Source organism: Pseudopipra pipra, chromosome 3, assembly GCF_036250125.1.
Source record: "Pseudopipra pipra isolate bDixPip1 chromosome 3, bDixPip1.hap1, whole genome shotgun sequence".
Classification (NCBI taxonomy): domain Eukaryota; kingdom Metazoa; phylum Chordata; class Aves; order Passeriformes; family Pipridae; genus Pseudopipra; species Pseudopipra pipra.
This window is the reverse complement of record NC_087551.1, coordinates 84,744,786-84,759,689: the sequence shown is the minus strand read 5'-3', so window position 1 is coordinate 84,759,689 and position 14,904 is coordinate 84,744,786. Positions and strand designations below refer to the sequence as shown.

The window sequence follows — 14,904 nt, the reverse complement described above, 5'->3', positions numbered from 1 at the left end:
TGGAAGAATAGCTGAAACAACACATGATACCATTTTATATAATCCCAGAAGTGACTGAAAGACCGGGCAGTTTTGAGGACTATCCAAGTGTAAAGAGATGGATTTGGATTAGTCCCAGTTCACATTGTGTAACACTTGCAATACTTTCATATTGTTTCTCCACAGTCAGATGTGGCTGTTTATTCTCTCATTTTTAAATTACCTTTGGAGCCATTTTGTTGGAACTTGGGACCAGATTCATTAGTTAAAACATGAACTTTGAACTGTCGCTGCCTTACAGTCAGATAGGGCTGTAAAACAGGACCTACAAAATGGATGACCTTCAGATTTACTTAACTGTGCAGAAATTGTATTTGTCATTGCCAGGTTTTTAAAATTATTTATTTTAATAGACTACCACAGAATTTGTGATCTGTGATCCTGTGAATATATTACATTTACAGAAAATAGCCAGCATTTCCAAACCATACAGAGAGCATGTCAGCCTAAAAGAAAAGAATAAAAGCTGTACTACTGTCGTTGTATTCCAAATTATAAGATTAAAAGTTCAGAGATGCACTTACTGAAAAGTAGACAGAGAGTGTCTCAGTACTCTACTACAGCCAGTAATGTGCAGTCAGATGAGTAACTACTGTAAGCAATGGGGAATTCCCACAGTCCCATTGGGCTGGCTTTTCCTCTTTTTGGGTCACAATTTGGACACTAGGACACAGAAACAATCACCATATGAGAAAAAAGCCTGAGTACCAGTACGGCTAAGAACTCTTGGGGAAAAAAAGATTGCAAATCTATTTCTGTAAAGTAATTTAATTTCCAGGCTTTAAAGGAATTGCCAACAGATTACACAGTTATGGGCCAAGTGTAAGTATGGGATCTGACACCTCACCCCATACAATATCTCTGTATGGGGCTATTCTTACCACAAAATTTGGTCTTATAGTGGTAAATCACAGAGATGTATTAGTCTGAACACTTTATATTTTTGGCTTGATTGTTCTCTAAACGAGTAATTGACTGATGGATATTCTGCCCTGCTGTCTTTCTGCCAGCTTCTTTATTTTACAGGCTTCATAAAAATAATGAGAAAACACACACAAAATCTCCAAGCCGTATTACACTCCAGCCTTTGCAGTTGCTTAGGTCCATGAAATAGAGGGAAACAAAAAGGCAAGCACTTCCCAATGAAAGACTTGGTGCTGCCGTCTTGTGGGAAAAGGAAGAAGGGGAAGTTCGTTAATAAAAGCAGAAAGACATAAAAGGAAAAAAAGTGTTTTAAAAACTTGTTAACATCAACACTCTCATTTTTATTTCAAGACGGCTATATGCTTTATTGCTCACAGATCAGTTTCCTTTGCAGGTGATCCAGGCCTAGAATTACATCAGCAGCAGAGCAGCCAAGAGCATCTTTGTGCCAGGATGACCGAAGCCAAGAGGAATGTATTATCACAGACCTCCGAGGGACTTGCCAGTGCATTCCTTGCTGGGGGTGCTGCGATGGGGGAGGCAAAGAGGAGACAATTTTACTGAAGACTGACAGGAAACTTTTTGGAGGAAAGATCTGGGGTCACAGTCTTGCTGTCTCCTCTAAGCAGATCTAATTATGGCCATGTACTTCAAAAAGAAGGTTTAACTAAAACCAGATTTAGCAGGGCAATGCTTAGGAACTACAGACTGAATCCTCAGCCTTGCCTTGAGGAAAACATGAAATGCTTCAGTGCACTGGGAACACTGTCGCTGTGGTTGTAAAGAATAATTTGAAGCAGCATGGAAAGCAAGAACCAATTTAAAATCCTCATCACTTCAATTAAATCTTACAATGAAACATGGCTAAGCATAATATCAATGCTTTAGGACAGACAACACTTAGACACTGGGTGTATATTTACTGACACCTTGCGTGGTGGGGTGACAGAGTCTCAGCAGTCTCACGGGTCGTGGTGGAAATGATCAAACTACTCACCAAGCAGATCCCCCATAACAGAGCTTCAACAAAGCCTTTTTGCCATATCACACCCTCTATTCTGCAACCCACTTCCCATGCTTATAAAAGAAACTCCCTACTCCCCTTTTGCCCCGTTTTTGAAGTCTTTCAGGCTATTTCTTCAATCAGTCCTGGATGGCAGTGGTTGTCACAGCAAGCCTGTTTCTGAACCGTTAAAATCAATGGGAGCTTTCCAGTGCTTTTAATAGCAGCAAAATGTGCTGTCAACAAACGGGATTAAAAGAAGGGTACAAGACAAATTGTTCAGAGATTAGCACCTCTAAAAATGTCAGCATTTTAAAGCTCATCTCCTAGGTCAATCGAGACGTTAAAGTGTTAAGGTTACACAGAACTCTACCCTTTTCCACCAGAACAAAAAGCCCTGTTGATCAAATGAAAAAGTTTATAATTGATCCTAAAGATTCCCCCCACCCATCCCAGTTTCCTAAAGGGGAAGGCAAGAGGGCTGGGACTAGGCAGAACAGAGAACAATCAAGTACCATTTCATGCTAATCCTGCTTTACACATGAATTTTTGGGGAAGTACCAATAGCTGGTTTAGCTGCAGCCAGCTCAGCCCAAACTCAGACCACCCGCTCTCTGCACTAGGAAGACTAATTTTTTCCCTGAGGCTGCTGCTGCTGCTGCTCTTCTGCTCTCCAGGTGTCCACTGCAAGCCACATTGTAGTGCAGTTCTGACCAGACCCCTCATTCTCCATCTGTCAGACCAGAGACTCCTTACCCCACCATCTGCCACCCAAGGTCTCTGAGAGGGCCCAGGGGCCTCCACCTCTTCTCTGTATTTTTCAGCCTCCTCAGGAGGCTCCAGGAAGATGTCTGCTTTTGCATTCCTGGGGAGAGGAGATGACCAAGGACAACTGGATGTTACAGAAACAGCAGCTGAGGTGGGCAAGCACTGAAAAGGGAAATTTAGTCGCATAGAAAAATAGAAAATACTGTCTGTAACTTTCAAACATCATTAGATATTATTATAGCATACTATAGGGAAATTTGCAAAACACTTCAGCCACCATGTCTGCAGAAGTACCTTCCACTAAAAGTACCAGATTTCTTTCATCTCTATCTGGCAAAGGGTTGTCACTACTCTTTTCCTGTAACATGCCAACTTTTTCCACAATCTTTCTTCAGGTCAGTTGCACTTGGTTTTGCAGAGCCAATACCAACAGCGAGGCCCTCCAGCTTTCTCCCTTTACCCTTCCAGCTGTCTACATTTTGAATATCCCAATGTACAATGTCCACTTTCTTATACTTTTCATGCATAATTATTCTTGACAAATCATGTGTTCCTGTTACTTCCTTCCTGTGTGAGGCTGACGTAACAATTAGTCCCTTCGTAGGAATGGTTTGCTTTCATATCGTGTTGTTGTAGGTGGATTAGAGATAATGTATGAAAGTGTATGTAAAAAAATATTCCAAAGTAAATACATTAAGAGTGTGCTAGACATACATTAGAACTGAGGCATATTTCTGCTCTTAGAAAATTCCCCTTTTTCCTTTGTTCAAACTTTCACAAGACAGCAAAAGCAGATGTGGCCTGCAAAAGTTGATGAGGACAATGGTTAGGAAAGGTTGATAAAATACTGTGAGGAAAGAAATCACTGAAATTACTTAGATCCAGGACAGGAATTATTACTGCTCTCATTGTAGCAGACTGCTGTGAGATGGCCATCCCACAGCACTGTTCTTCTTCTGGCTCACCCTGTCTCATTAACATTATAACTGTGAGTGCAGCAGAGTGGCTGACGGGCAAAGTTCACCTCTGTGTCCCTTTTCGTTTTCATGGAGACTACAAGTCTGTTCAGTTCTTAATAAAATAACCCTCAAAGCACCACAGTAAAGTGAATTATATACATAGTGGTACTTATAAAACTAGAATGCCTGTGCAGGACCTTGAAAAATGCCTTTGAGCAGGTCAGTTCTCTGTCCCAATATGCAGATTAGGTGAGTATGAGTTTTTTGTATGTTTTATCCTACTGCACTTAATCTTTACACTTCAAACTCTTTCTTTTTGACAAAATCTATTGTCACTTTGGGGCTTTCTTAAGAAGTCACCCCATTGCTCTTTCTTTCTTTGTGAATATAGCCCTCAAATAATACTACTTCTAATTTTTAATACTTACAAAGATGTGGGTGCAGCCTCAATTTCATGTGCACTCAGCAAGCAAAGGTGAGGAGTTGGGATCTTTTAAGACTATATGCTAATAAGTGGTTTACAGCCCATCCTGATTTTGCTAATCTGCTCTGTGAGTGATCTGGGAGGAGGACTCCCAGAAGAGGGAGGGAGGTGCATCTTGGTTTTCTGTGTTTAGCTAAATGCCATATCCTCTGTGCTTGGTGGCTGCTGACTTGAAGCAAATTTTCTCACTAGTGCCATAGACAAACAAGGTGGATTAAATAGCAAACATCAGGTTTCTTGTTTACTTAACATAAATCAACAGGGTTTCAGCACTGCAATTATTCCCCTGCAGCCACCAGTACAGAGGCATTGGTGACTGAAGCCAGCAGGCTTAGTTGCTCTTAAAGATCTGCTTTCAGGAGAAATTCAAGCTCAAATTCTCCTTTTTTTATTGCTGTTTTTTTGAAAATGATAAAATGGAGAAAACCTGAAGTTTGAAAGAGCAGAAAGGGTAAGAGAAAAAGCCCACAGAGATGAGACTTGGTATCTTGATAGCAGTAGTAATGTAAGGCGAAAATCCTTGTAATCACTTCATTCAAGGAAGTTAGTTCAAACCACGTCATAATCTTAGACTATTTAGGGACCTTCACAAATTGAGAGGGAATAATAAGAGAGCAACAACTGTCAAATTAATGTGAATATAAAATGTAAAGACAAATGTAAATGGTATTTTAACACTACTTTTACTTTTGTAGCATTTTAGTGGCTGCATGTCCACACATTCGTGGATATTCAGCATAGAGAGAAAATGGCAGCTATGAGAATCAGATGTGAAATTGCTCTTTACTTGGAAATACAACACATTTTTTATTTTCTACTATGAGAATCAAATTGCTAGGATACAGAAGCATTTTTTTCCTTTAACGTTTGCCAATCAACGCAGGAAAATAGAGACAGAAAAATAACAGCTATTAAACCAGGAAATATGGTCACTGTAGCTCATGTGCCACCTACTCAAAGCTGGTGCTGAATTGAGCTCAAGAAATACACCAAACAATTTCACTCCTAGCTTTTTGCAAATGTCTGCCACAAGCCTGTGGTTTCCTCAACAGCATTTCTTCTTTGAACTTGCCTTAAGTGTTTTTCTCAGAGCTTGTTTTTTTTAAAAAAAAAAAAAAGAAACACAACATCATGTATTGATTTCAAGCAATTTGGTATGAGCATGAAAATTTCACATTGAAAAACTGAGTGCTCAATCTTCACCTAAGGTAGTTATCTTTCTTTTCTTAGAGACACAGAGACTCTTCCCTCAAGCAGGATAAACACTTGGAAGAAGCAATCTTGAGTGTATAGACTGTGAGATAAACACTGCAGATACCACAGGCTAGGCACGTTTTGTAAAACATGAAAATATTTTCTTCCACGGGAACAGAGAACTTGCCTGAGGCATGTGTCTTCAAAGAAATTAAAAAGAATGCAAATGGTTTGTGACTTTTCAAGCCTAAATGTGAAGGGCATGGCAAAGTCCCACCACTTGTGTGCTAGCATCCTAATATGTGTTGTGGTTTTCCTTACCCTATCCTCCTGCTGTGACAACAGTGCTCTGACCTTCATGAAATGTAGCACTTAGCTAAGCAAGCCAGTCCCAAACTTAGCCAACATAAATAACATCTGATCAAAAGCTACCTGGAGGTGAACCCAAAACGGGCATGACTAATTCAAAACAAATCCATTTCTTAATTCAAGTGCACGCTACAGGAACATTCAATGGTATTCCTCCAGCTCTAGACTTGCACAGTAATGTACTTACTAATAACATGAGTGGACTGACATTTTCAAATGGTTTACATGTGAGTTCAGTGTCATTTGAACACAGAAAATACCAGAACAAATCACTGCTGAGCTGACAAACACTGGGACACTGGGTATAGTCTTTGCACTGTCTCAGGTACTCACCTCTCCCGCTCCTGTTCCAGGAGATTAGTAAAGTCATCACTCTTGTTCATGTAATCTGTATGTTTATGTTTCTCATTTTCTAGCTCATAAACTGTGCGACGATGGCACTTTTCTGCCAACAGGAGCTGTTCCAGCATGCGCCGATACGTCTCTTTCTGCTTTTCTTCAAGTCTGTCTAGCTGGATTGTAGGAGATGAGAACAGACTGTTTTAAAGGTCTCCTTGATTACTTCATCTGATTTATTAACCAACAGTGTTCTGTTTGGTAAATGTGAGTCCCACAGTTCTACATCTTGAGCTATATGTAAAGCAGTAACTAGAAATAAGAATAACTGTCCTGTGAAAGTAATGATTTATCTGGATGACATATTAGCAATAAACATTTGCACAGTTTTCACATACACAAAAGGCAGAACTTCGCTTAGTTTGCGGGTAACAAATTTGTTGCAGTGCAGAATGTCCCCTGTGGTGAGGTGCTGTGCACACTTTTTTCATTTCACACAGGAAAAGCTGTAGCTGAGACCTCTGACCCTGGGAGCCTGAGTTCACACACCTATACGGGGACTAGACACCTACATGTGGAGCATAAAGTGTAATCTCAGGGCTGAAATTTGAGTTATGCATCTTCAACACACCTATACAACTGCTGAGATAAATCAAACAGTCATTGCATTTTATAGAGGAGTCAGGTTTGGCTGATCTTTTGAGAGTAATCTTTTGCACTTAATTTTGTCACCATTCTGTTTTAGTTTCAACATAACCCTTGTGAACCTACATGTGACAAAGTTTTACTTTTTTCACTGAGGTCCCTGTCAAATTATCAGCTTCTTTAGAAAAAGGCCTTGCTAAGCCCTTCTAATCTTGTTTGACAATATTTTTGCATGCTCCCACATGCTAAGGTTGGTTTGTTTTCCTTATTTACTGACATCCCCAAGATTCCAGGAGACGCTTCAATGAAAATAAACAGTATAAAGATATCTCATGATAGACACAATTCCTGGTAAACAAATTAAATGTTCTAATAGGAGGAACTGTGAAGATTTGGGCAACCACTACAGTATGTTGTTGCATGCTCTTTCTCCATGCCCTGGACTGTTATGAAACTATAAACACTAGCAGTGGCTATTTATTTTGGCATTCACACTGGCCTTAGACATTCCCAGGTCTATTCCACATTCATTTATTGCTTATATTTTAAAGCAAGGGATCAAGTCCTATAAGTCTCTTTTAGGGGCTGAACTGACTTTGGAGTTCTAGAGCTTAAGTGATGTAAAGTGAATACAGATTTATGATCCCATAAATATCGTCAATCTCCAAAGGTCTTCTTTTCTTAACTACCCACATGATGGTGGTCTTGTATGCCAAGAAAATCAAAGAGTTTGTACCAGTGCTGTGAGCAATAGAGGTTGAAGCCTATAATTGAAAGGAATTTAAAAACCAGAAGATAACACCCAAAGATTTTGGTCTTGCTTAACAGCACCAGCCCTAAGAATCATACAACCTCTTTATGGTTTGTGTTCAAATCCAGTGACTTCACTTACAAATTATTCTGCATTTGAGTGAACAAGACTTTCTTTGATTTCTTGTCATTGTACAAATTCTGTTTTATCCTCCTGAGTGCTTTGCACACTCTCAAAATATGTGGAGTCTCACTTCTGGTTAGGATTCCCCCTGCACAGACATAATGTTGTAAATCAATTACCTCTGAAATTGGTTTTTCATAGACATCTTCCCCTATAGACTTTTCTTGGGCAAGGATGGCATCCCTGTGTAGCACTCGGAGCACATTCTCTGGAGCTGCAGACCCATAATGAGCTTCTAAAACTTCAGGTTTGGTTTTCTCTGTCTTCAGCATGTGGATCACATCCTCTCTTGCCTGTAATATTGCAAATCACTAGCATAAGCCAACCTATTAACCAACAGGGAAAACAGGGAAAATAGGGGCATTTCATATGTACAAGCTGCATACACAAAAATAAAATAAATTAGAAAAATGTCAGGCTGCCAATGCAAATATAAAAACTTTGGGAGTTATCAGAGTAACCATGATCTATGCAATACAAATGTTGTCCTTAAAGGTATTATATATTCTATTCCTGCCTGCCATTACATTTGAACCATATGAATTTTTATCTGGGTTGCAACTATAGCCAGGGAACATCATTATTTCATCTTATTTGTTGCCCATGCTGTTCCCTGAGCAGGATAAGGAAATGAGTAGAAGAAGCAGCACAAGTGAGCTAATATTTGTTGGACAGCTTTAAATCAAGTACTTCCAAGACACTCCTACTCGAATCTGTGACTAAATACTCTCTTCAAGTAACTTTTGAAATAAATTTTTGTAGCTTTCGTTTCTTTAAACAAAACCCTAGAAATATTGCAGACCCTGGCTCACCAGCACAACTGGCATCAGACATGGAAAGGCTGAGAAAACCCTCCTGGCAGTGGAGGAGGACTGCTGCCCCTGGAGGCAGGGCTGGGAGCCAGGGTGCACCTGTGGCAAAGGGGAGCAAAGGTCCCAGCTCCTGCTCCCTGCTCCCTGCCCCAGGTGGGACCCTCCAGTTTCAAGCAGCAGGAGCAGATATCTGGGCATGACGAGACTGTTCTGCAAGGCCACCTGGTTTTTAGGGCTATGCTGTGGACGTACACTTAATCTCGAGCTCTTTTTCTAATGATACTTGCCAACATCTGTTAAACCATCTGTAAAATGGGGGCAGGGCACCTGCTTGTCTTTCAAGGCGTGTTTATAAGGCCAAGGTCCAGGGAAGGGCTGTAAAACCTACAAGCTTTTGGTGGGCATAAGGGAGCTCCTGGATTTCCCTGGAAAGCATCTTTCCCACAAGCTCAAATGGGTGGGGAAACAGGACAGTATGGGCATCAATTTTTCTCTCGCCTGCCTTCCTGACAATGTGTGTGAGCTTGGGAAGTAAATTAAGGACTAAGAAAAGGTTCAGACATTTTAAGAAAAAATCCTTTACAAATCCTACCCCTATGTAAGCAATGACTGTTTAAGATTCATGAACTAACCAATGCTCCAGGCTTTTTCACAGTGTTCATAATAGCACTCAATATTATCCCTGTAGGAAATCTGAAATCTTTACTCAGTATGACAGAGGCATCACAGCTCTACAAAACCACCTGCTTTTAAAATGAGCAAGAAAATAATTTCAGGAAATTATTGTGAGACCCTTTAACTCTTTTTTTCTTTAAAGTAATGTAGTCTAACATGACAATAAAACAAAAAATGAACTTGAGGCAAAGATTATGCCACCCAATTGAGAACTAGCCCAATTACACAGGGCTAGTGTATATTACAAAATATAACATTTTGTAACCTTAAGTAAAAGCTATGCACATGTCTGTAAAATACAAAATACAGATTGGAGTGTTATTTGTGTTATTCCAAAATGAAAGTGGGAAAGGTACATCACTCACAGATATCACAGCTAAGTGAATTATGTGAGCTAGTCTCAAAGAAAGTCAGAAGAGTATGTACATATCAGTACATCACATCCTGAGACTGTGCCACTCTTTGTATGTGAAAAATGTCATTTTATGATAGTTTTAGACAGGTTTGAGAATGTACAATTTTTTATATCCCTGTAAAAATAACAGATATGTTAATGTCTTCATCATCATGAGGCCAATGCTTCTAAATTGAAGAAAAAGCTCTTAAAAAGTCTAGTAGGACAGCATGGGAGTATGGGGGGATTTCTAAATGTCCAGATTTTATGATGTGTTGTCTTAAGTCCTTAGGAAGGGACAGTTTTGAGGCCGTACTTGCCTCCTGTCCCAGTGAAAGAATTTAGTATCCCACTCTGTGCCTCGCAGTGGAGGCCCTGTGCCCCAGGCATGCTCAGGAAGAGCACTGTGAGAAGGAAGCACTGAAAACAGCAGGATGAGGGGCCAGCCCCCTTCTCCCCTATGCACAAGGGCCACAGCCAATCATATTGAAAACCCATTTTGTTTTGATTCTGAGCACAGAAATCTTCAAGCCTCACACACCCCATTCCTCAGGGACAGGCACACCTCAGACCCTAGGCTTTTTAGGAGGGGAGGGGTATGAGTTCATTCTCTCCCATTGAAGCTGTTGGGCCCCGAATGGCATAATTAAACACTGACAGGGCTGGGCAGAGCAGACAGAGACAACTCAGGCTTGGTGATTTAGCACTATGAATAGGGAGAGCAAAGAGCTGGTCTCCAGTCCCTGCAATGGTTATTTGATACAGAAATAGCTGGCAGAGGCAGCTGCTCTGCCCAGTTGTGCCTCAGCCCTTGCTCAGTTGTGCACTACCATGCGTACTTTCCTTCAGGCCTCCTTAGTCTGTCATCACTCACAATTAAAATGGAGCAACTTCAGCAGGAGGGAATAAGAGTCCCTGAAACAGCTTATAACTTGCTAGCTAAGAAAGGCTTCTGGAAGCTGCAGGTTTGGGTTCCCCAAGAACCAAAGGAGCCAAGCCAGGAGAGTGGGTGATGCTGAGTGAAAGAACTGACATCCAAGAAGGAAGAAAGGTGCCCAAACTCAGTTCAGAGCTTTGAAGGAAAACACTTTTTCTTGCTTCATTTTTAAAGAAAAGCAGTGACACAGTTAGCTCCAAGGGGACAGGGGATAGGACTGTCAGCACTGAACACCCCTTGCTGCAGCCCAAGAGGAGGGTTCCAAGGCCAGAGACACGCTGGGTGGCACCATCCCAGTCAGTTCCCCTCTCATGTACCCCTTCTTGGTTACCCCACATGCTCCTGGAACTCTGGATTTGGATCACATTAATATAACAAAGTGCTTTCTGCCTTTCATGGGCTTGGCCATTTCTCCTATCATTATCTTTTCAAGGATATCGATTAATTCACCAAGTACTCTGTTTCCACAGACTTATGAAAAGCAAACTGACTGACAGGCACTCAGGTTGCTAGGAAGCATTGGACCAAAAAGGGAATTTCATGCTAATAATAAACTGGAGGCAAATTTACTTTTATTTGATCAGAAACAAGCCCCATCATGGGGAGATTCTGAAGTGCAGCTGACCTAGGTGAGAGAGAGACCCAGGCAACACCCTAACCTTCCATCAGCCTCAGGGTTTGTGAACTCCAGTTAATCTCTCCAAAACTCCTCAGAATAATGTAGAGGCAAGGAGCTGAAACAGCACGCCTGTCTATCTCCTTGATTTCATGTTTCCTCCAAATGACTAATTTTCCACTGAAGTGACGAGAAGAGGGCTCAGATAGAGATATTGTCTTTCAACGTATAGCGATCTGCAGAAAACAGACTATTTTCAGAAAACAAATGAGAATAATCCTGCAGAGGAACACTTGGGCTACTTCAACACACATACCTGGAAAGAGGCATAAGAGGCTGAAAGTGTGGGGTCCTAGCTAAGAAGAGGGAACCTTGCTGGCAAGCTGTTTCTACTAATGGACATTTGCTGTTGGTGCCTCCCTTGTCTCAAAGCACAATGCTCTTTTGCATAAATCATAGGGTAGGAGACCATCTTCCTCTGAAAGGAAGATATTTCATATTGGAAGTAAATTTATATATGAATCCCAGAGGAAAGTTGTTAGCTGTTTTGATAGAAGGAACATGGTGTTTGGCACAGGAAAACCATCTCTCAAGTCCTTTTTTTGTTTTGTTTTGTTGGTGCTGTGATGAGAAAGAGCATCCAGGCTTGAGAAGACCACATATTGCAACAGCTTGTAACACAATGAAACTTATTTGTAAAAGTCCAGAAGACTGCAATTAGTCAGAGAAGCTCTTTAAAGTCAAAATATGGAATTTAAAAAATTTGCTTTTATTGGTTTTTCATTACTTCAATTGTCCCACAGAAAACTCCAAGCTAACTTTCTGTTTATACTGTTCGTATTGTGGGTTCTTGAAAATAAAGAGACTTTTCCATTCATAAAGTGCCCTCAAGTACCTGATTCTCTAAGCTGTAGGATCAATGAGGACAGACTAAAGAAGAGACCACTTTTATCTATTTGCAATGCTCTCAAGACAAGAAACACAGAAGACCAGATATATTGAGAGGTATTGTTCCACACTCATTTTCCTCGGGAGCAAAGCCTGCTTAGAGACTCCCTGTTCATCAAACTCATAGAATCACAGAACAGCCCATGTTGGAAGAGACCTCGGAAGATCATCTGGTCCAACCTTCCATGGGAAAGGAAGTCTAGATGAGATCATCTACCCCCATGTCCAATTGCATCTTGAAAACTTCCAGTCACAGGGAGTCATCCATGGGATTTTGTTCCAGTGATGGATTGTTTCTTATGTCGAGATGAAACCTCTCCCAATGCAAGTTGTGCCTGTTGCACCTTGTCTTTTCCATGAGGCTCCTTGTGGAGAGAGAGCCTCCATCTTCTTTGCAGCTGCCCTTTAAGTACTGGAATATGTTAATGAGTTCTTCCTGAGCCTTCTCTGCTCCAGGGACATAATTCCTTCAGTCTGTCCTTGTAAGGCAGGTTCTCCAGTCCTTTGATCATTGTTGTGGCCTCCCTTTGGACCTTCTCTCCAGCTTGCCTGCATCTTTTTTGAACTGTGGGGATCAGAGCTGGACACTGTACTCAGTTAACTCCTTCAGCTGCTCCTGCTGATAGAGGAGCTGCAAAGTTGAACTGGGTCTAAGCCTTGTTTTATGCTTACGGGGGGTGCCAAAATCTAAAGGCTGATGACCTCACTTCTTCAGTACCTCCATGGAGGGGCTGAAGTGCTGTGGAGCACTGCTGTCCCACAAACCTTTGCCTGCTTTCTTTTCCCTCCTCTCTACTACCCACTGATGAGTGTGCTTACCTAAGATGTCGGGTCTGTGTTACTACCTGGGAAATCAAAAACAATGCTCCCCTCCCCTCGTGAGCCCACTCTTTGCAGGGCTGAAACACTCACTTTTTGACAGAATAAAGTAGAAGGACTTTCTTTTGCTCACCAACTTGAGCAGAGCAAGGGGTTGTGTTCCAAACTTCATTTTACTACGTGCCTAGTAAAATATTTAAAACATATAGAAAGGATGTAAAGAGGTTCCTGCATAAAATTGAAACCATTTAGGAAACAATAGCATGACTCTGCTGCTTGTAAAAGGGGTCCAGCAGCCTAGCAACCAGATTCTCCGTCAATGGAAAGACTGTTACACGAGCCGGGCGTTCAGACGTGCTTCCTCCTCATGCCCTGCCCTGACAATTTAATACAGCCCTCTCTCCCCATTCCCACAGTCTTTGGCCTCTCCCATGAGACTGCTGACAAAACTCAGCACCCACTAAACGAGGAATTTTTGCCACAGGCCATTTGTCACCTGGGAAATGGGACTGAACTGATCAAACTTGTTTCATGTAAGGCATCTAGTAAATCGGAAAAAATTTCAGTTGCATTCAAGATGGGCTGAATGGAGTCAAAGTAATCACTGTCAGCTGAGAGTGAAACCCAACTCACAGTCATTTCCCAGTACACCTCCTAAACTCTTCTCCTGAATTTTATTTGTAAGTAGCCTTCCTGCAAATTCAGTGTGTCTCTCTCAAAATCAGTTACCAGTAACTATTTCTTTCATAGCTTCATATTTGTAGGCATCTAAAATACATCTAACTACTTCAGAGCAATCTAAATATTTCAATAACATGACAACAATCCTGTCAATTAGATGAAAGAAGTTTTGAAAATTCAGGAGCAGGAGTAGCATTTACAAGAAATGCAACTATGTAGTATTTGAACAATCTGATATTTACAGCTTTTGACTATTTCTTTTCTAGTTATGAAGACACTTCGTTATACCTACACAAGTAAAAGCACTAAGTAATAGATATTTAATATCTATAAAGTCATACTTTCTTGCCAGTGATTAATGACAAAAAATAACTATGAAACCATAGACAGGAACCATCACTTCTACTTGTGTTGTTGTAACTTGTACTGCACACAGTTCAGGTTATTTATAGTGCGACAGCTACTCTGTACCGCATCAGAAACTAGATAAGGTCACAGGTTCTCAGTGTAATGTTGGAGTTTTACCAGTGACTGATTTCCTAAATTCCAGTAGGCTTTACAAATGTTTCACCTAAGAGCTAATAAACATCACACTCAAGGCATCCTGAGGGAGATCAGGAGAATGTTCTCACACTGCTTTCTATGCTATCCAGGACATGCTGTTCTTCCGTCAGAGCAGGAATAGCCTTAATTCTGAAAAGTCAGAGACCTCAGGAAGTGAATATCACAAGTTTCCATAGTTGCCTTTAATGAAAGAAAGCATCTTCAGGCAGGTATACTCATCTGTATCTGCAAAACTTTCCTAACACTAGTCCCTGTTTAAAATCAGTAACTTCCCTTTTTTTCTTACCATAGGAGGAAATTAAAATAATTAAAACAAAAGCGGACTTTCTTGTTTTTGTGTCATGATACTATAAATATGAATACAGAAAGTAATAAAAACTAGCCCTGCCTGTTGGAATGACACTATTGTTAAAGGCCTGACTCCTCAAACTAGCCGTGCCTACTGCTACAAGGACGGAGTAGCGATTTTTCTTCCAGGACACATGTACTTAGTGTACAAGACATGTTTCAAAGCTGGGAAGTTAGATGCTGTACTGCAATATTGCATAATACAAAGGGGGGTTTTTATAAAAATTCAATAAATATTTTCTCTCCTATACCAGGTATCTGAAGTAGCCTTGTTTGTATCACTGACTCAGGGATGCTAGCCATGCAAAATGCTGGCTAATGACGTAGAATCACAGAATCATAGAGTTCCCGAGTTAGAAGAGACCCACAGGGATCATCAAGTCCAGCTCCTGGCCCTGCACAGGACAGCCCCAAGAATCATGCCATGTGCCTGAGAGCTCTGTCCAAATGCTTCT

At 40.9% G+C, this 14,904-nt stretch overlaps 1 protein-coding gene across 9 annotated transcripts in view; it reads right to left on the bottom strand.

Annotated features, from left to right (window-relative positions):
- The window catches only part of FILIP1 (filamin A interacting protein 1), a 104,403-nt gene that overhangs the window by 36,274 nt on the left and 53,225 nt on the right, over positions 1-14,904 (bottom strand). For 7 of the 9 annotated variants that reach the window (XM_064650115.1, XM_064650113.1, XM_064650111.1 and 4 more), the window contains 2 exons: positions 7,775-7,948; positions 6,074-6,252 (listed from right to left, as the gene is read on the bottom strand). The exons of 1 other annotated variant lie outside the window; for it this stretch is intronic. In XM_064650115.1, the coding sequence (XP_064506185.1) occupies positions 6,074-6,252; positions 7,775-7,948 (353 nt within the window). Of the gene's footprint in view, positions 1-563; positions 582-6,073; positions 6,253-7,774; positions 7,949-14,904 lie in introns of those variants that run through there. One more of the 9 variants, XM_064650120.1, reaches the window with a different exon arrangement.